The 20,726-nt window shown below is 42.7% G+C and overlaps 3 protein-coding genes across 7 annotated transcripts; 1 reads left to right on the forward strand and 2 right to left on the reverse strand.

Annotated features, from left to right (window-relative positions):
- Positions 1-221: 221 nt before the first annotated feature.
- Positions 222-2,443, forward strand: LOC123485510 (transcription elongation factor, mitochondrial-like). The gene is made up of 4 exons (XM_045216457.1): positions 222-379; positions 559-1,034; positions 1,194-1,343; positions 1,539-2,443. Exons 1-4 carry the CDS (start codon positions 337-339, stop codon positions 1,977-1,979), a joined length of 1,110 nt encoding a protein of 369 aa, XP_045072392.1. The 5' UTR covers positions 222-336; the 3' UTR covers positions 1,980-2,443.
- Positions 2,444-2,699: 256 nt separating this feature from the next.
- LOC121532641 (ATPase family AAA domain-containing protein 5) lies at positions 2,700-9,036 on the reverse strand. 3 transcript variants are annotated; one of them, XM_045216459.1, is made up of 17 exons: positions 8,980-9,036; positions 7,867-8,690; positions 7,395-7,742; positions 7,111-7,207; positions 6,934-7,022; positions 6,668-6,816; positions 6,470-6,556; positions 6,191-6,353; positions 5,852-6,037; positions 5,440-5,585; positions 5,234-5,327; positions 5,086-5,150; positions 4,775-4,979; positions 4,493-4,635; positions 3,515-4,341; positions 3,165-3,317; positions 2,700-3,001 (listed from the first exon to the last, which is right to left on the reverse strand). In XM_045216459.1, the coding sequence occupies exons 2-17, from the start codon at positions 8,600-8,602 to the stop codon at positions 2,923-2,925; spliced, it is 3,567 nt and encodes a 1,188-aa protein (XP_045072394.1). In that variant the 5' UTR covers positions 8,603-8,690; positions 8,980-9,036; the 3' UTR covers positions 2,700-2,922. The 3 variants fall into 3 exon arrangements, with proteins under 3 accessions (XP_045072394.1, XP_045072393.1, XP_045072395.1); XM_045216458.1 differs by having other exon boundaries at positions 6,167-6,353; XM_045216460.1 differs by lacking the exon at positions 6,470-6,556 and having other exon boundaries at positions 6,167-6,353.
- A 193-nt stretch (positions 9,037-9,229) lies between these two features.
- LOC123485511 (polycomb protein suz12-B-like) lies at positions 9,230-20,303 on the reverse strand. 3 transcript variants are annotated; one of them, XM_045216462.1, is made up of 17 exons: positions 20,038-20,303; positions 19,407-19,551; positions 19,015-19,061; positions 16,894-16,958; positions 16,420-16,488; positions 16,066-16,115; positions 15,831-15,916; positions 15,474-15,708; positions 14,674-14,779; positions 14,313-14,418; positions 13,870-14,047; positions 13,291-13,379; positions 12,903-13,046; positions 12,496-12,653; positions 11,933-12,131; positions 11,491-11,591; positions 9,230-11,152 (listed from the first exon to the last, which is right to left on the reverse strand). In XM_045216462.1, the coding sequence occupies exons 2-17, from the start codon at positions 19,534-19,536 to the stop codon at positions 10,825-10,827; spliced, it is 2,091 nt and encodes a 696-aa protein (XP_045072397.1). In that variant the 5' UTR covers positions 19,537-19,551; positions 20,038-20,303; the 3' UTR covers positions 9,230-10,824. The 3 variants fall into 3 exon arrangements, with proteins under 3 accessions (XP_045072397.1, XP_045072396.1, XP_045072398.1); XM_045216461.1 differs by lacking the exon at positions 20,038-20,303 and having other exon boundaries at positions 11,512-11,591; positions 19,407-19,566; XM_045216463.1 differs by lacking the exons at positions 16,894-16,958; positions 19,407-19,551; positions 20,038-20,303 and having other exon boundaries at positions 19,015-19,033.
- Positions 20,304-20,726: the final 423 nt, after the last annotated feature.

Genomic DNA, 20,726 nt, shown 5'->3' on the forward strand with positions numbered 1-20,726 from the left:
TGGTATATATTCCAACAAAATATATCGAGATAATATCTAATGTTTTAATAATGTCACCAACATTTATTCATATTCATATTGACATTTAACTAAATAAAATATCTTAATAAAAACGAAGTCAGCTTTGAAGAAGTTTGCACTTGAGATGAAAGTCAGTGAGATCTCACATGCAGCATAAAGAACCTGGAGAGTGGGGGAACATAAAGTGCCTAGGAACAAATTATGCATGAACCTTGTTTCTGCATCGGCGTGAGACCGGCAAACAACTAAAGGGCAAACGTTTTGTAACCTGCATTGATTTCTAGAAGATGAATTACCTCTAAAACCACGATTACAATGTGGGTTGCAAGGCGATTTACGTCTTTAGTCGCCCGGAGAGGTATGCACAAATGTTTTATTCAAGCCGTCAAGTCTTTCGTAACTTCTTAATTACAATTTTGTCCGGTGCTATTTGTTAGCTGGTTCTTGTGTTTGTAATGAGGGGTGTTCATGTCATTCGTTCAATCACTCGCAATGTATTTTCCGCACCTATTGTATGTTTCCCCTCTATTCTTGCAGGGCAGTGTGGCTTATTCTACCGACCCCAGGGCTCGCTCCCCGAACTAGAATTCCGATATCTCAACTGCACGTGCTGCTGGAGGAGTCGGATCCCAGTAGCAGGCTTTGAAACCATGAATGGCACCTTCTCTTCTTCTATTACTCCTTGCAATGATGACAACAAGTCGCTGGACGCATACTACACGTCAGAGCAGCGAGATGTCATTCTGCAGCTCCTCAACAATGCGGCAGAGTCGGAACTCGCCGCTGTCAAGCTCCTTCGTGGCCGCAAGTCTGTCAACATTGTGGAATACAGGACTAGAAATGGACCTTTTAAAAATCTCGAAAGCGTCATAAATGTGCCGCTTCTGAAACACAAAAGTGCTGTCATTGTCTTCAACTCCATCCTCAACCCTCCGGAGAAGAAGGAGAAAAGAAAAGTAAAGGTCCAGCTAGCCAAGTTCATCAGACCAGAGGTGGAAAGGACCTGGCTAGAGGTAAGATGATTTAGCTAATGATGGCCTTGAGGTCTGGACGTTGATGGCAGCCCACAGGGTCAGTCACCACTGTCTGTACCCCCTCAGTCACGGCACCACAAAAATACTACATGTCAGTGTTATTACATGTATATTAATCCACTTTTGTCTTTCTTCCAGGAAGCAAATTCCATAGTGTCCATTGTGTGTGGAGTGAATAAAATAGCCTGGGCGCACATGGATCGTGGCATGAATGTGTTGGAGTGGCAACATGAGGAATGCCACAACTTCCTGAAGGGAACCTACATGGCTTCTGCCTACTTGGATGATGTAAGTTGAATGTTTCCGACCGAGGTATTCTTGCATTTGTTTAAGTAGGTTAGCCCTGAGGCATGACTATGGTGTCAGTCTACAGCAATGTCTCAGGGCTAGGTTGCAGCTTAGTGCATAATCATTGACTGTAATATCCAAATAGCCTAACTCCTGTACTGAATCACATCTCATTATGTGCCATAACATCACCAGATTTCCAGTGTGGTATCCCACCTCCCCACGGCTGACTTCTTCGTTGTGGAAAAGCCGTCCATCTCCCTCCAGAACACCGCCCTGTACCCGGTAATGGCTCACATGCGTACAGTGGAGGCAATGCTGTTCGCCCTGCTGGAGCCCCGCTACACCCAGCCTGACATCACTGCTCCACCCAAGGTGCTCAACATGATGCGCACCGCCGTCGGCCGCCATTTTGACCTCATGGTGGGCGAGTCACGCACCAGCGGGGCCCAGACGGTGCGACATATGATGACGGAGTCAGTGACTCAGAAGATTCCGAGGGTGACATTCCCTCACAACCTGTTGGTGAAATACAGGAACTCCTTCCAGATGGGTGGACGGAGTCGGGGGGAGGAGCTGTGTGACGCCATTTTGCAGGCTGTGGCGTTTTACGAGCTGCTCAGTGAATCGAGTTAATGTTAGAGACAATTTCCATGCTCCATTTTCAGAGACAAAGACCGATTGACTAATGTGTACAGTATGTGTGACCTGGTGGGTCAAAGGTCACAGAGCTACCCTGAGAGACCTGCATATTGGAGGCTTGATGGAAGTTGATGCTAGCTTATATTTAAATGTATACTACAACACTTCCAACCTGTACACTCAGATGGTATTGCACATGAGGTCTCAGTTCAGGCCCCACAGCTGAACTCAAGCCTCCCCTCATACAGACACCACACGTCATGTTTTCTTCACTTTCCCATGAATAGAAATGTTATGTCAGGGACAATAGTAAAGCAGAACAGGCTTGAATGTGTACAGTGATATGTCACATGCGACCACCTGCACGGACAAATGTTTATAATGCCTTCTGACTGAAATACCTCTCAGATTTTAAACACCACCTCACTGAACCCGAGTGAAATAAAAAGTAACAAATACATGTTTTTATTTTGTTATGCATAAATATAAAAATATGATTTCATATTTCAGTTAATATACATTTTGAATGCATACAGTAGAAACTTTAACTTCTCACTCATTCAATTCATGTAAAAAAAAAAGCATGAATGAATGTACAGTATAATAGATATACAGCAAACTATCATCGTGGTCCTCTGTAGCTCAACTGGTAGAGCACGGTGCTTGTAACGCCAAGGTAGTGGGTTCGATCCCCGGGACCACCCATACACAAAAATGTATGCACGCATGACTAAGTCGCTTTGGATAAAAGCGTCTGCTAAATGGCATATTATTATTATTATTATGAAGACACATGGGCTACATTCACTAAATCATAAGTCATTAACATAGGGAGATGATAGCATTAACCTCCCTGTTATGCAGTGTAGAGAGCCAGAAATGTTGCCTAGTAGTTTCAGATCTGTTTGTGTAGTCTTGCTGACTTCAATGGTCATTGTTATGGGAAATCATCTGCAAGGAGTCTCACAGTGGCCTTAGGGAGGCCCAGGTGAGTACTGCTGAGGTAATGCAGAAACCTAGGAGAAAAAGAAACAGAAAGAGCATTCATACAACAAAATCGGTCATTTTAAGTAATCTAAGCGATCTATTTAATTATAACTGCTTTTGGTCCAACTTTGTTTTCTCTTGGTAGAAATGAATAAGGTGCACCTCCTGCTCTCATGCAGTGTATTGACTCACCTGCCTTGGCCCTGTTCCTGAGTTCTCTCTGATTGGCAGATGGTGCGGAGGACAGGCAGGTAGTCCACGGCAACAGCCTGCTTGCTTCCCAAGGTGCAGAAAGCTCTGCTTGAGAGGACGGTTCTGATGATGTCATATCTCCTTTGGACCATGCTGGAAGACAAACTGATGTTCAGATACCACAGTGACTCAATGGAACTGGAGCTTTACAATGAAAGTTATATATTCAGTGTAACGTAATATCAGAAGGTTTTGTTTGCAATAATGCTAATTTCTGACTAACAGCCACCAATGCATTTCTTACAGAGTGAAAATATTCCCAGATAGAACACTCAGGAGACTGCACTCACCTAGGATCACAGGAAGTGGTCTGACTGACCCTGAAACCCTGTCTGTGTGGGGCGACAGGGAGGGTGAGTTTCTCCATCACCCTCCCCCTCTGCTCCCCCTCCAGCCTCTGGGATCCAGTCCAGACCCCTGACACCCTGGCCAGGCACCTCTGGAAGCCCATGCCCTCTACTGCAGCCTTGATCTCCAATGTCCTCTCACAACCCCACCTCCAGGAGCCCTGATCCTCCTCTCTCATCTCATCTAGCAGTCCATCCTTAATCTCTGCCCCTGTCCAGAGAAAAGCCCCTGGCCTGCATGGACCTGCCTTATGTGGACACTCACTCGGTAGAGAGATATCAATGAAGGACATGAGGTCCATAAAGTCAGTTATTGCACCTAAGCAGTGGTACACCAACCCATCTGCCTTCTTCTCAGTTAGAAGTTTGTCATTAACAGTCTCAGTAATATTTGATGCACTTGGATGAGTACTCCTCAGTGACAGTGAGGCTCTGTAAGGCTTTACTAACATGCTGTGAGCTGATCTGGAATCAGATGTTGGCACACATTTCTTTCTCCTCAGCCTGGAGCCAGAGGACACCTTAACTGGACTGGTCTGATCCAGGATCAGTGGGACCTGAGGGTGGGGGTGGATGTCAGGGGGTGTTGGCTCACTCTGAAGCCTAGGGCGAGTCACTTTCTTTGCGGCGAGGAGAGGACTGGGCTGGGTCCTGACTGGTAGGGGAAGGAGGACCTCCAGGTTTGAGTAGAGCAGAGCTACACCTCTCCTCCAGCTCTCAGTAAGGATCTCCATCAGCTTGACAATGTCTGGTTTAGCCCAGGATTGGCACTGAGGAATCAAAGAGAAAGGTACCTCATACAGTTAGACTGTCATTCAATGTTGTTACCTGAATAATAGCATTGGATGTTCATCTAGTTAAAGTTCTTTAAATCCCTGTGGATCAGTATTGTGAGGCCACAGGGCCTCTGAGGTGACGTGCCTTTAGAGTGGTCTGCAGATCATGGCTGTGGTCAGAGTTCAGGAGCCCCAGCATGCTCTGAGTGCAGCCCACATCACAGGGAGGATGGCGGGGAGAAGTCTTTTCACCCACTGCACTGTCTTCCACTTCAGCAACACCCAGAGCTAGGGTTCACCAAAACAATCAAGTGATTCAATTGTAAGACTTGACAGGGACCAAGAAAACTAAGGGTTCACAATACATGTGATATACCAACACACCTAGCCATTGAAGTTAGTCAGTTAATAGTTAGTCATCACTTACTTCCATACACACCACCTGCAGGGTCCTTCAGTGGGGTTGCCCTCTGAGATACTTGTCCTCCTCCACTGCAGATCCAGAGCTGCAGCTGCAGTAGGCTACGTCTGATGTCTCCCTGGTTCACGCTCACCAGAGAGGTGATGTCCCCAGGATCCGTCCTTACGTTCTCAGCCAGACACAGCAGCTGCAGGTAACTGCAAACATTCACCTGGGAGGGGGCACGACACAGACAGAAACAAAATGGAGTAGCAGCTTCATATCATATCATGCACATTAGTTGAGGGGATGCAATGGTGCCTAGATGCTTTACTTACCACTGAAGGTGTTTTAAAAAGGATCGCTTTAAAGTCGCCGTCAAATTTTGCACTGAAGGAGGGATCTGAAGACAGTTTGTGTTATGATTCAACTTCACATTTTCAATACAGATTGAATTCATATTATTCAGTATATATACACACACACCACTAGTGGTCAGTATCACAGGTCTCTTGGTTGTCGTCATGAAGGTCTTGATTGCTGTGAGGAATCCCACATCATCATCGAATATGACATCAACCTGCGGGAGAGCAGGTGCAGCTTGGTCACTTCATTAAAACTACAGTTATGCAGTCAAGTCTGCAACCTAGAACTGCTATACAAATAAAACAACTGACTGTTGTGTGGTTTACCTCTTCAAATAGAATGAGTGATGTGGACATCCTTTTACTCTGTCTACCTGTTGGTGGTTCTTCAATGTCTGGCGACAGTTGACTGACTAACCTAGGGTTAATAATATCTGCCTTCTTCACGGTCACGGTCTTGAGAGAGACAAAGACTGTAGGAAATAATATCAACGATTAAACAAAGCCACACCAGAGGAGGCTGGTGGGAGGAGCTATAGGAGGACAGGCTTATTGTAATCGATGGAATAAATGGAACGGTATCAAGCACATCAAACATACTGAAACTACATTTTCGGCTCCGTTCCATTGATTCCATTCCAGCCATTACAAATGAGCCAGTGCTCCTATAGCTCCTCCCACCAGCCTCCTAAGATGTGTGGTTAACTAAACTTTCAAGGTGTTTCCTGTTTTTCTTAACTGTTGGGTTCATCCTGTTTTGTAGATAATGAAGGGCTGTCTATGATCTCTGGTTTACTCTTCTTCTTGAAGAAATTTGCCAGCATCATGGAGGCTGCACTGCCACCCATCTTATGGCGAGAGCTACAAGGGGGCTGAGGCCCCTTCCTAGAGGATGAGAAAATCTTTCTGGGAGAGGCCACTTTACCTGTGTGAGGAGAGCACAAAATAGGTTTAACCCACATTCTCCATTGGACAAACACTCTACAAAATAGCTCCTGTCACTTTAAATAAGTGATTTTCAGTAGATGGTTATGCTTAGACTGCAATGAAATACTTTTCAGTTGCGGGGTGTGCTGACCAGCTACTGTGTCAGATTTAGTTGAGGTGTTGTAGCTCCTGAGATGAGATGATTCGAGGGTGGTGCTTCCCTGGATCTCCACCAGGTGAGATTGGGTGGCCTCTTTCAGTTGAGTCAGGACGTCGCGACCACTGCGCTGGGAGGAAGCGTTCACTTCGAACACCTGGAGAGGCCAAGGAAATGAGCAGTCAAGACAGCCATCTTACATATATTACACTGACTAGTCATACTGCACCCACAGGTTAGAAGATGACTGCATACACCCGTATGAAAGCTAACCTGTTTCTGTGAATCATATGACTGAATGAACATGTGCAGGCCTCTCCTGGTTCTCTGCTTTACCCATCTTATCTGATTATCCACAAACTGTAATTTAAAAGTTAAAAATAGAGGAATGTATTTGTACCATATTCTAACACCAATCAGCAGGTCCTATGTGAATGGGACTGTAAGTCTTCTAAGTAGTCTCACACTGACCTTGAAGCCCAGCTCCTGAGCGCAGGCGTATACTGAGGCTGTCTTGCCCACTCCTGGAGGTCCTGTGATCAGCATGGTGCTACACAGATCTTCCTCCCCGTTCTCCTCCACTCCAGCCTCTCCCTGGAAGTCACCACAGTCCCACGAGTCTGCATAGCCAAACCGGAGGTCAACACTACAATCAATGTTATTCATGGAAGATTCACAGTTTTTTTATGATACAGTAGGTGGTTTATTTTACTATTTTTTGTTCCACCAATTTTTACCATTGCTGTTGGCGTTTTCTTCTAGCTTCCTTTCCCGCTCTTTTCTCTTCTCTTCAGAGTCAGCTCTCAGTTTCCATTTCTTTAACCAACTGCAAACAGAAATAAGGAAATGCATTTAAGACACCATGCTATAAAAGCTAAACATTGAAGGAGCTAGCCGTGGTGTTAGCAACTCACCTGTGTAGCTTCTTTACAGAGGTAGGGTTGCCTATTACCTCACTGGAGTGCTGAGGGCGGTACTTCTCTGTCCACAGCAAATCCTCAATGTTGTGAACTTCACAACAGAAAAATAAAGAATGGTACACATCTTAAAGGCCATTGGCAGATCCCAATCAATGACAGAGCTAAAGCACCTCTGTATTCTAGTGGTCTGGGGCATACACAGTTAGGACATACAAAATTGGACAAAGAAAAGTAAATACATTGTAGTTTCAACAACAATCTGTATTAGGAATCATCACCTCTCCTTTGGCATCTCTGTGGTTGGGCAGGATAGACCTTCTGAGGAGATTTTGGTGGGTTAGGGGTCAGTTCATGACCTATCCCCAGACCTTGACTCTCGTGCTGTTGCTGCCTGAGTCTTTGTGTTCGGCTCAGCCTGCTTCTTCTAGGCTGACCCCTGGAAGAGGGGATAAGAGACCCCCTGACTTGGCGTTCTAAAGAGGGACTATACCCAGTAAAGCTGGTCTCCTCTAACCCCAGGCTAGACCTTTGGCGCTTGCGTACAGTTTCAGGGTCCTCCCTCTCATTCTGATGTTTCCTCTTCTCTCCTACAGAGCTAGGAGGAGATGTAGCGCCTATCTCTGTCTCTGAAAGAAAAGGCGATCAGTAAGACTGTGTGGGCCATATTATTGTATCAGATTCAGACTGTATACATGACAATAAGAACATAACACAGATAGAATAGAGGTAACTACAGTTTCTCAATCTTACCTGGACTTTCCGACTCCAGTAAATTCTCTTTGTATTTCTTCAGCAGCATAGTGAAGACTCTTCTGACTGAGAACAGTGGGTTAGACACTTTGACCTCTTCAAGAGACCCCTTGCAGACAGACCCTGACAACGTATCTCTCCAGCCAGAAGTAATTGACCCCTTCCTCTCAGTCTGGCTGCGTTTAAGTGTTGAGCTGGACCACCAATTCAAAATCTGTCTCTGTGAGTGTTTCCTGGTGAAAATGGATGCCACCTTCTCATCCGAGACCCTGGCTGTCCCAGAGGCAGACTGCACCGCTGCTTGAATTGTGAGGGTACATGGTATTTCATTCTGGCCAGATGTAAGTCCAACTCCTGCTCCATGGCATTGGCCAGTGACTTGAGCCAGGTCCACAGACCCCATCACTGCCCTGCTCCTGAATGCTGTGTCAGCACTGGAGCAGCTTGACTCTGAAATCACTATAACATTATTAGGAGGGTCTGAGCAGGGGCTATCCTTGACGAGGCTTGTTCTTGCTTTGGGGTATCTGTTCTGCTTGAGTCTGTGCAGCCTACTGGTTGACCTTGACACGGAGAGAGGCACCTCATCATAAGACCCCCCAATATGACAAGGCGCCATCTTAGGTTTCTCTTTCACCTGCTCAGAAATTAGTCTCTTCCTCCCAAGAGGTTGTGGGGTTATACTGAAGTACTTTGTGATGTCATTGGATTTTGGGCGCCCATTCTTCTTCTCCATGGCCAAGCAGGGGTGATAACCACATCGTTCTGTATCAAATTATTTTCTGAAGACTGTCATCACATCAATAGGGCATTCATATCATTCACTAGAATTGAAAGACAAAATGAAAGTTACTTTTACGTTTGTCTTCGTAAGGTGCTGGACTAGATAGTTACCTTTAAAGTAGCACTTTCACAACCGTTGACACATTGTAAAAACACAGATTTAGCTAGCTAGACAACTTTACTTTCTGGCATGAGCTTGAGTCAATGACTGCCTATCGAGAAAAACTTTAAACATACAAAACACGTTTACGCTAATAATTTCAGAATTTAGCTTTTCCTAAAACATAAACCAGCACATGCAGCCAAATGTTTACATGTTGTGTAACTTACCACTTCCGTATGTTCACATAGACGCGCCAAACCCAGATCGGCCAATCTGACAATAATTTGAGTACTAGCTCATTTAATATTTGGTCCCACCCCTAGGCACTGTGACGTTAGTTGCAGAAATTGTATAAAAATGTTTTCATGTAAATGACTAAATCTGTGGTTGTAGGCTAACCTAAATGGACACATTTTTTAACATAAAATGTAATATATTTTTCATGAATGTTGATATTAGATTAATAAAGAAAACTGACAAGGTCAAATGTATTTTATTTTAAATATAAAATCCCCATATCCAAAGTTTATAACATAGTTCACGACTTCAACGGTGGTTTGACAATATGGTGAACTGATTGTTTTCTACCCTTATATCCAGCCGATCAAAAACGTGCATAAAGGTACGAGGGAGTAAAAGACTGGTCCATGGAGTTGATGGAAAAGGTGTTCGACGAAGCACCAAAACTACTGCTTTTGTTCAATTTGTGCACTCACACAACTCAAAAACATACAGCTAAGGCTTATACACCACTTGTCATTTAAAGATTTGAAATTATGTTTTTAAAAAATGTACGCAGAACTGAGAGACTTTACTGAAAATCACCCCCTTTGGCATTTAAACGGAACCTAATAGTAGGATAGACACGTATCAACTAGGACCCATTTCCAATAAACAAACAGCATATTGCCTTTGAAGAAAAATCCTACATGTCCATAATCAGTGATAATCAGGTTCACAATGGGATATAGCTAGATATTGACATTATTACAATGTATACAAAGTGTCTGTAAGGAGTGTTGTCCAACACGTCCTAGCTCACCCGTTTAAGAAGATAAATGAACATCAAAAACGGCTTTTGAGTTCCCAATGTACATCAAACCAATTTAACCATAATACAGGTTCCAGCATGTCATAAAACGTCCATAGGTTGTAGTCCTGTTGTCTGGGGTGCATTCATTAGTACACACAGTAGCAAAACATTTCACAACAGAAAACGTTTTGCAACAAAAACAAGAGTTTCCTATTGGACAAATGCAGGTAGGTCCCTTCCTGCTTTGTCCCGTTTGCTTCCGCTTGGTTCCTAGTGAACACACCCCTGTAGAAGAGCTAAGCAGTCTACATGAAAGAGTGAATGTGCTGGCAGTTTGTGGTGCATCTTGGCTTAATATCCTCAAGCTATGGATGCAGAGAGTAGCATCTGGTCTTCTGGAAAATATCAGAGTCCACTGATCCTCCATTACTCAAGATATTATCAACAGAAACATGAGAAACAACATACATCAAATCAAAACAAATAAAATCCCAATAAGGTTTCAGGGGATTCAAGACAGACAGACGGTGCATCTGACAATTGATGCAGTTGCGCAGAGTAAAAACAAAATGGTGATTCAACTCAAGTTTAAAACAATTCACTAATACAGATTATTACCAAGTGCTAAAACAATAGTCAACTAAAAGGATCATTAGAGCCAAACAGACAGGGTTATGGAATACAGATCATTAGGAGTGACAATGTTCTCAATATGCATGACTTACTGTATATCCACTCAATACAGTTTCTGATTACAATGTGATAACAGACAGTCAAACCATGATTACAATACCTTTCAAGTGATTCCCCCAGTTTCTTCACACCCCCGAAACCACCAAGAATCACTCAACTGGCTCACGGTGCATAATGACTTGGTATGCCTGTGTTGTGTGTGTAGCTATATTTGTATGTTTTGAGTCAATTCAAGACAATCCTCCATTGATGTCTTCCTCCCAACTAACTAAGCACCAAGGGTGACAGTTATAACAATGAAATGAATGGGTGGGATCGACTGCTGCCACCAAATGTCATCAGTTCATCAGTCAGTCACGGAGCTTTTTGTCCTCTTGCCGTGCTTGGTCCCACCGCCCCCGCCAGAGCTGCAGGCGATTGCGGTGCCGTTGCAGGCGCCCTCCATGAGGGCCCGGTCAGCCTGGTCGTCCGCCCCAGCGTTGGGCAGCTCCTCCTGGATGTGGCGGAGGCGGGACATGGCACGGTCGATGGTGGCCACGGAGACCAGGTTGAAGTCGTGCATGCTGACCAGGTGCAGCAGGAAGTTGCGGCATAGATTGCGGCGGGCGATGTAGGCGCCGCACTTCTCAACGAACTGCATGCTGGCCTGGTTCATCTGGTTGTCGGCTATGAAGCTAGATACGGACAGGAAACAGAACACAACGGGAGGAAATGAGGTTAGAATACTGATTTACTAGAGAGAATGAGTCAGATTAAGGACAACTTTTTAAATACATTATCCTATTTTATTTGTATCACATGTTAGATGTAACCTCTCAAAGTGTCATGGCTTTATGTGGATTTCTAAATGATCTAACTACAGTAACATAAGGATTACTGTTTTTATCCTTACTTAGACACACCATTTATATCACATGTTAAGAGGTAAACTCTTCAAGGTGATGTGGCTGTATGTGTATTTCTAAGTGATCTACTATAGTGCCGTAAGAGGCTAGTGATTAGAGATACATACCCACAGCTTTTAGGTACATACCCATGCTTCATGACGTGCAGGTTCCACAGCTTCATCACCTCCTTCTCGCCCTCATTGACGTCTGTGAACTCATCCAGTTGCTGTGGGCGGAACACTCATACGTTAGTCACGCAAAGACCAACATCTACCAACACAACCAGAAGGTACATTTTAGTATGAGAGAAGCAAAGCACAGCTGTAGTTCAAGCCGACACTCATTTCTGTTGGCTTCATATAGGGTGTAATCCTATCTTGAGATGCTCGATTTTCATGTAAATCATACATTGATATCAATGGGATACTCATTTGACATGCATGTCTCCCAAGTTAGGATATGGGCCATTCTTTCTAAACATCAGGCAGTCATTGTTATGTTTTCTCTTGTGTTCTACTCCATTATACATCATCTGGGTCTGAGTAACAATGTGAGCAGAGGACTGACCGTGGCGGTCTTCTCTCTCAGCCACTCTGGGTCTCTCTCGTCCTCGCTGTCCACATCCATCTCCTGGGGTCTGAGGGGCATGCAGCTGTCACTGTGGAAGTACAGACGGTTGTGTCCGCTCACGTAGGTCCTCTGCTGCTCCAGCTCCCCATCCTCAGACTCCAGGAATTCTGACAGGCTGGGCTTTGTCCGTTTGGGCCTACAAGACAGGAGCAATGCATTAGGGGTCAGAGGCTGTGGTTAGGTTAGGTACACACATGCAGGCAAGCTAGTGGACAAATGGTACACGTGTACAAATTCTCAGCTAGCTATATGGCTGTGATGGTACCATCCAAGTGAGGATATATGAAATACGTTAGCCAATCAAAATTGCAGTTGTACTTTTTAAGCATACAGCAAATACAAAACCAAAAATCCTTTCACATGATTACCCAGGAGGCTGAACATAACCAAGTTAATCTTTTTATTTCAGTGCTTTGATTCTGACATGCAATCCTTGCTACTGGATGACTGAGGGTGAGAGCCAGTGAGATGAAAGTGGAGACAGGAGACGCCTTCTTTACCTGCACACCAGTACATGTGTCACGGCAGTCCTCTTGACGGGGCCGTTGCGGCTGAAAGCGAAGCCGGGCTGGCTGTGGATGTCCTGGGGGTTGCCCACGTAGGAGCCGTCGTAGCACTCATTGATGGACACGTCTATCCTAGCACCTTTAGGGTGAGGCTGGAGACACAGGGGGACATCAATTCAATTCAAATAACTATTTATCAATATTCTTGACAACTCAAATATTCAACATACAGTATGCCAAGTACTTGGTAGTAGATGGCTTTAAAATCTCTTTACTCTTAACTATTTTTTTACCTGTATAGGGTTCATCAAAATACCAAATTAGCATAGGTTAATGGTAAACAGGAAAACGTTCAAACATGTGAATCCTGTACACCCACACACAAAGCCCTAGTCTCTCACCACGTAATTGAAAATGAAGCGGCTGTGGGACTGTTTGAGGTGTTTCAGCAGGCTGTAAAGCTTCCTACAGTTCAGAGTGCACCAGGGACAGTGGAGGTCGTCTCTAGCCTCCGTCTGCTGCCGCGTGTTGTTGTTGTACAGGAACTGCCATGGGACAAAAAGATGGAAGTTCATTAATGGTTTATTAATAAACTGAACCATTCTGAGTTCTGCTCAAACAAGATTTCGTTTTACATTTAAGTATATTACGCTACTCTTCCCCTGTACTTAGAGGTGTATCATGATAATCATAACCAGGCGTGTGCTACACATTAGTGATGGATGAGGTGAGTTTCCCCCTTACTATGTAAAGCGCTGTGAAACATTTCATATTGGTGCATGAACAGACCTGGTAAAATATACGCAGTTTCTGCCTGGGTTCACACAGGATCTGTTCTCTTTTCATCTGAATGTCTGTGCTGACAGAGGCCTTCACAGCTACAACCGGGAGGGGAGGGAGAGATGAAGGAGTCAGAGGTTAATAGATAGCACAAACCATCTTAGGGACATTATTATGCTAGTATGCTAGTGATGCAGCTGCATGTCGGTCTGGTCAATTTTATTGTAAAGTTAAAGTCATAGTATATTTATCGCTCTAGCATTGGTTAGATGACCAAGGCTCCGTTTACACAGGCAGCCCAATTCTGATTTCCCCCCACTAATTGGCCTTTTGACCAATCACATCAGATCTTTTTACATCAGATATTTTTCAGAGCTGATCTGATTGGTCCAAACAATGAATGAAAAAATTATCAGAATTGGGCTGCCTGTGTAAACACAGCCTTAGCTACACACATTTAGAGTCACGTCTAGGCAAGAGAACAGTATACTGAAATTGTTGTGAATGAATCTATTGGGAGGTTAGAATGTGTTGTTCCTTTAGGGTAAAAGCCAAGTAAGTTGCTATTGAGTGTGTTGTGTCTCTTACCCAGCGGGGCAGATTTCAGTGTGCTGGGCCTGCTCTCCATGGGGCTGGAGCCATCAGAGTTGCGTGTGGCTAGGGGCTTGGCCACGGGGGCTGTGGACTTGTCGCTGGCGTCGCCTGTCCAGCGCAGAGTGAACTGCAGCGTGGGTCCCTGAGAGAAGGTCTCGAACGGTGGAAGCCTCTGTGGGAGCAGAGCCGGAAACATTGTCGCAGTACCATCATACACACATTTCGATGTGGGGTGTCCTACTGATAGTATAGTTGTCTTCACCAACCCTGGTGCTGGAGAGCTACTGGTTGGGCAAGCTGTTGTTTCAGCTCTGCACAACAACCCCTGATTCAATTACTCAACTGCTTATCAAGACTTTGATTAGTGTAATTAAATGTTTAGTGCTGGAACCAAAGCCTGCTAGGTTGGCACACACGCATGCCTTTGGCACACTCACCTTCCCATCCAGAATGGTTTCCCATGTGGCTCGTTTTTTGCTGACGGGGCAGTCCTCCATCCCTTGCATGGACACTTCATACTCCCCATCCAGCAGCTGCAATCTCCTGCACATGACAGAGGTCCCTTATTAACTATACGCTCTAAGTAATGTATTTAACATTGAGTGTGAAGTTATAGAATATATGCAGTCATGTTTTCAATTCAGAAATAGGGGTCAGAGTTTATAGCACCTTAAAAGGCACTCACAAGCAGCTAAATATCCTTGAGGTCAGAGTGCAGCTTTAGCAGCAACTTGGTAATGACATTTGCCACCTGGGGATAAATGACTAGCATTTTGCCATATATGGTATGTTGTTTACCTGTTCTTGTCAAAGACAGTCATCTGTGCAACAAAGGTCTCTGTGGTCTCGCCATCTTCTCTGTGGGCGGAGCTTCTCTTCTTTCTGCTGGGCATTTCTGTCAGATCTGAACGATGCAAAGAAACCAAACAAACAAAAATGAGACATTTGGCTCAAGAAAATAATGCCACATCATCAAAACAAAATGGCCACCATATAATATAATATACACATATACATATATACATATATATATATATATATACATATATATATATATATATATATAAATAAAATCTCCCTACAACTAATCTGTTCTCTCTCAGATCTTCTATATCCCACCCCTACCTTGTCACAACACAACTGATTGGCTCAAACACATTAAGAAGGAAAGAAATTCCACAAATTAACTTTTAACAAGGCACACCTGTTAATTGAAATGCATTCCAGGTGACTACCTCATGAAGCTGGTTGAGAGAATGCCAAGAGTGTGCAAAGCTGTCAAGGCAAAGGGTTGCTATTTTGAAGAGTCTCAAATATAAAATATATTTTGATTTGTTTAACACTTTTTTGGTTACTACATGATTCCATATGTGTTATTTCATAGTTTTGATGTCTTCACTGTTAATCTACAATGTAGAAAATAGGAAAAATAAAGAAAAACCCTTGAATGAGTAGGTGTGTCCAAACTTTTGACTGGTACTGTATATATATGGGTATCTCCCAACAACTCATCTGTTTTCTCTCCAAACAAACAGAGACAGACATTCAATTTTAGTGAGTCATCCAACATCCCAGAGGGTGTTTTTGCAACTACTTACCTATGTTCTCGTTTGCCTCGCCGTTCACAAGGCCGTTCATGTCCCTCCTCCCGGTGCGTAAGACCCTGAACAGGAGCGAGTAGGACTTGACCATGTGGCTGTTGCTGGGCTCAAACTCGTTACTGGACACCAGCAGGGAGGGCAGTGAGCCGGGCTTGGTTTGGTTGCTGCAGTCAGGATTCAAAGGCACTTGCTTTTTACCTGTAGGCACTTGCTTCACCGGGCAGCTGACATCCTATGGAAAACAATGTTAAAGGAGAAAAGTCAGGATTTAACTAGGAGTTGAGTTAGGAGTTTGGTTTATAAACTATTTCACTTGATTGAAACAATATGAGAGAAACGAAGCGTGGTTTTTACCTTTCGTTTTTTATGGCAGACTTTGACAAGTAGCACCTCTAGAGAGACCGAGCTTTGTTCGTTTTCTGAATTCTGAGATGGCTTTTCTGTGAGAGGGAGAAAGTGAAAAAGGTGTCATGTTTCATCCTTTTGTCTCTTCTGTTTTTGTAAAATATCACACCAACACATTGGTATAAGGCATACAAATAAATTGCATTTGAACATGGTGCAAACAGGAGAGTATTGGTGGGCATACCATCCTTATGGAAGAATCCAGTGAAGGTAAGCTGCAGGTGCGAGGACAAGCTAGAAGAAAAAGCAGTAACACACAGTTAGAATAGTGGCAGAGCTGTGGTAACACTCCCAGGCAAAAGTCACATAAGGCTCCCCACCAGAGAACAGGGTTCGATCCCCACCCTTCCCACTGTTTCTCTCCTACTTGCCAGTCTCCACCTCTGATTTCCTTACTGTCTAAATAAAGTGAAAACACCTCAAATAAAACACATGAAAAGAAAACTATATGACAAGACTTTATAACTTATTATAAGCATGTATGAACTATTAAAACGTATAATTCATCTTATAATATGTTATGTCCCCTAACTGTTACCTGTGAGATTCCTGCTCTCCCTTCATCTTCTCAACTCTGAGCAGCATGTCATCCACCTTGAACGTTTTCCTGAGCACACAAGTTCAGCCACAGCACAAATTAGGCCCTTAGAAGTGGCTTTAATTTTGATGAGATAAAAAAATATAGTAGGACCTCAAAGATATGAACACGGCGGGATTGGAGGTCCGTACAATGGCCGTCCGTAACTTTGAAATTCTCTTGATAACCGCATCTACCGTTATAGAAAATATAGATTGCGTATTTACACGTGTAAGCAAGGTGTACCATTGTGTGTAGCCTACATAATTTTGTTTTTGCATTTAATACATGTCCCGGTTTGATATTGACCGTTTGGTTACCGTCCAGTCTGTAAGTTTGAGGTTCTTATCTTTAAGGTTCTACTTTATACCATTTCTTACTACCATATAAAAATCATCGGATCCCTTTCAGATCAATCAGTGAACAATTTGTTACCTTTTAGCATTTGTTCGAGTGTTTCTGTGGGTCATGAAGGTAAGAGTCCTGTGCAAGAATATAGGCTAAAATGGAAGCATTTGGAGGTTAATCATTAATACACCAGACATTGTGAAAATTAGAAAGAAATCAAGAAAATTACATGAATATATATATATTATTATATATAGAGTGCCTTCAGAAAGTATTCACACCCCTTGACTTTTTCCACATTTTGTTGTGTTACAAAATTGGATTATAAATGGATTGAATTTTTTGTCCACAATATACTATAATGTCAGAGTGGAAGAAAAATTCGAAAAAAAATAATTAAATGTATGGAAAATAAAACACGAGTATATTTTGAATAGATAGGTATTCAACCCCTTGAGTCAATACATGTTACAATGACAGCAATTACAACTGTGAGTCTTTCTGGGTAAGTCTAAGATCTTTCCAAACCTGGAATAGTATAAAGTAATCCTTCTTCCCCAACCCCCCATAAAAAAAAGGGGGGAAAAGGTGGTTGTCCCACTGGCTATCATAAGGTGAATGCACCAATTTGTAAGTCGCTCTGGATAAGAGTGTCTGCTAAATGATGTAAATGTAAAAATGTAATATTTGCCCATACTTTTTTATTTATTCTTATAGCTCTGTCAAGTTGGTTGTTGATCATTGCTAGACTACCATTTTCAAGTCTTGCCATAGATTTTCAAGCCTAGTTAAGTCAAAACTGTAACTAGGCCACTCAAGAACATTCAATGTCATCTTTGTAAGTAACTCCAGTGTATATTTGGCTTTGCGTTTTAGGTTATTGTCCTGTGAAATGTGGATTTGTCTCCCAGTGTCTGTTGGAAATCAGACTGAACCAGGTTTTCCTCTAGGACTTTGCCTGTGCTTAGCTCTATTCCTTTTATTTTTATCCAAAAAGACTCCCTACTCCTTGCCGATGACAAGCATACCCATAACATGATGCAGCCACCACCATGCTTGAAAATATGAAGCATGGTACTCAGTGATGTGTTGGATTTGTCCCAAACATAACGCTTTGTATTCAGGACATAAAGTTAATTTCTATGCCACATTTTTTGCTGTTTTACTTTAGTGCCTTATTGCAAACAGGATGCATGTTTTGGAATATTTTTATTCTGTACAGGCTTTCTTCATTTCACTCTGTCATTCAGGTTAGTATTGTGGAGTAACTCCAATGTTGTTGATCCAGCCACAGTTTTCTTCTATAATAGCCATTAAACTCTGGAACGGTTTTAAAAAGTCACCATTGGCCTCATGGTGATATCCCTGAGAGGTTTCCTTACTCTCCGGCAACTGAGTTAGGAAGGACGCCTGTTTCGTTGTATGACTGGATGTATTGATACACCATCCAAAGTGTAATTAATAACTTCACTATGTTCAAAGGGATATTCAATGTCGGCTTTTTTTCCTTTCTTTTTTTGAACCCCTCTACCAATAGGTGCCCTTCTTTGCGAGGCATTGGAAAACGTTCCTGGTCTTTGTGGTTGAATATGTGCTTGAAATTCACTGCTCGACTGAGGCACCTTACAGATAATTGTACGTGTGGGGTACAGAGATGGGGTAGTCATTCAAAAATCACGTTAAACACCACTATTGCACAGAGAGTTATTCCATGCAACTTATTATCTGACCTGTTGAGCACATTTTTACTCCTGAAGTTATTTAGCCTTGCCATAACAAAGGGGTTGAATACTTATTCACGCAAGACATGTCAGCTTTTCATTATAAAAAATCTAAAATCTAAAACCATAATTCCACTTTGACATTATGGGGTATTTTGTGTATTACATTTGTACATTTTTTGTCATTTAGCAGACGCTCTCATCCAGAGCGACTTACAGGAGCAATTAGGGTTAAGTGCCTTGCTTAAGGGCACAGACAGATTTTTCACCTAGTCGGCTCGGGGATTAGAACCAGCGACCTTTCAGTTACTGGCACAACACTCTTAAACACTAAGCTACCTGCCGCCCCGTGTAGATCAGTGACACACAATCTAAATGTAATCCAATTCAGGCCGTAACACAACAAAATATGGAAAAAGTCAAGGGGTGTGAATACTTTCTGAAAAGACTGTACATTATGTATATAATGGATATAATATTGGCTTACTGCAATCAGGTTCCTTGTGCGGAGAAATCTGTAGATTTGAGTTGGCTCTGCAAATACATCATAACAATAATCATAGCCTGCTCAATAATCTTATTTGTAATGATTTTAGTCAGTTATTGAATAGAATTGTGGTATGAATGTATTCACAGAGTTGTATAGTATTGCAGAGCCGCACAGATATATCGCCTATGCATGTTATCATTCCAGGCCCACTTTCTAATCAAATTTAGTCAGAGATAGGCCTCATATTAGTCAGTGTCATTGATATTAGTTGTGAGAAAAGTAGACAACAGTAACAAAATCCAAATGATACTCAATTGGTTATTTTCTAAGATTTCCACCTGGCTTAAAATCGTTACTTCCTGGTATAAGTAAAAAGTCTTGCAACTCACTTTCAAAGGCCTGTAGGAACAACTCATGGTCGGCTTGAATCTGCTCCATCTTCGGCTTCTTCACCGTGGTCATTACAGTTGTCGAGGCCGGGTAGACGGCGCCGTTCGCTTTACAACTGCTCCCACTCATTACTTCACCTGAATGCTGTACATGGGGCATCCATGCAGATGAAACTAACATTATTATGGTCCTTTTCAAAACAAAGGAAGCATAATCATATCAGCTAGTTGGGTTAGCAAGCTACCTAACCTACTTTAGTACAGGCTTTGTATAACATATTTTTCCATTTCAGCATCCCATAATAAAATGAAAGATCATAGCTAACTACACACATACATTTTCTTGTAAGAAAGATAGAGATAAACACATTAGTTAGCTAGTTAACTACCGTAATGTCTCAAATTCCAGCATCTGGATTTTTGTTAGCTAGTTAGCCAGCAAGGCTATCTAGCTAGCATAAACAAATGGTCAAAATTTCCTAAATTATAACAAACTAGCTAGCTAGTAAACGTGTGGGAGTGATATTCGAAACGGGTAAAACACAAAATTATTATTTGCTATCTGACTGTACAACATTGAAGCTAACCTTGTTAGCATTAGCTAAGATTAGCTAGCCAGCTAGAGACTCACCAACACAGGCAACCCATGAAATTAGCAAGGAAGCAAGCTGCTGCTAGCTAAACTAGCATAGTGGGTTAACGAGAAGAAATCCCAAATGTTGCGGTCCAGTATTCCCTCCAACTATTCACACAAAGTCGACTTGTAAAGTACATCAATCATATTTACATAAAAATAATAGATTATGTTATTGATTAAATGAAAAACATTAAAACTGCAGATGAGCTACACGTAATGCTAAAATCGTGTGGTCTTTACTGGACATCTAGAAATACTTCTCATCCAATAGAAATTCGAAAATGGAATTTGAGACTTGTGATTGGGCAGACACAACTGCAAGTGACACCATCAAGTTCGGTGGAAGAGGCAAATTGCCGCTCGCTTTCTCTTGCTTTTCAACGATTTTGCGGGAAATCGTTCCAACCACCGGGCATGATTCATGAAGCTTGTTTACTTTTCAGCCTAGACGTTCGCATATTTCTGGTGTCAATTATAAATCAATACACTTGTTGCAGAAACAGCAGTTGCCAAATATGCTCAGTTCTGAACTTGTGCAAGCCAGAAGACTAATGATAGGAAATGTACTATGTCTATGTTATGTATTGTTATGTAAATGCCGACCATTATCAGTTACACATGTTTATAATGCATGGTCTAATAATAAAAACCAATGCTAAGGTTTTCGCTTGTCAAGCCGTAAT

The sequence above is a fragment of the Coregonus clupeaformis genome, unplaced genomic scaffold (assembly GCF_020615455.1).
Source record: "Coregonus clupeaformis isolate EN_2021a unplaced genomic scaffold, ASM2061545v1 scaf0715, whole genome shotgun sequence".
Taxonomy (NCBI): domain Eukaryota; kingdom Metazoa; phylum Chordata; class Actinopteri; order Salmoniformes; family Salmonidae; genus Coregonus; species Coregonus clupeaformis.

Coding starts and splice junctions, on each gene's coding strand:
- LOC123485510 (XM_045216457.1), top strand. CDS start 337: ATGTGGGTTGCAAGGCGATTTACGTCTTTAGTCGCCCGGAGAG. Junction 1,035..1,193: donor TGGAAAGGACCTGGCTAGAG/GTAAGATGATTT, acceptor TCTTTCTTCCAG/GAAGCAAATTCCATAGTGTC. Junction 1,344..1,538: donor CTTCTGCCTACTTGGATGAT/GTAAGTTGAATG, acceptor TAACATCACCAG/ATTTCCAGTGTGGTATCCCA.
- LOC121532641 (XM_045216458.1), bottom strand. CDS start 8,602: ATGGAGAAGAAGAATGGGCGCCCAAAATCCAATGACATCACAAAGTAC. Junction 5,328..5,439: donor CACTCATTCTATTTGAAGAG/GTAAACCACACA, acceptor GCTCTCCCGCAG/GTTGATGTCATATTCGATGA. Junction 3,002..3,164: donor CAGGAACAGGGCCAAGGCAG/GTGAGTCAATAC, acceptor TTTTTCTCCTAG/GTTTCTGCATTACCTCAGCA.
- LOC123485511 (XM_045216461.1), bottom strand. CDS start 19,566: ATGCCCCATGTACAGCATTCAGGTGAAGTAATGAGTGGGAGCAGTTGT. Junction 14,048..14,312: donor AAACCATTCTGGATGGGAAG/GTGAGTGTGCCA, acceptor CTGCTCCCACAG/AGGCTTCCACCGTTCGAGAC. Junction 13,380..13,869: donor ACTGAAATCTGCCCCGCTGG/GTAAGAGACACA, acceptor TCCCGGTTGTAG/CTGTGAAGGCCTCTGTCAGC.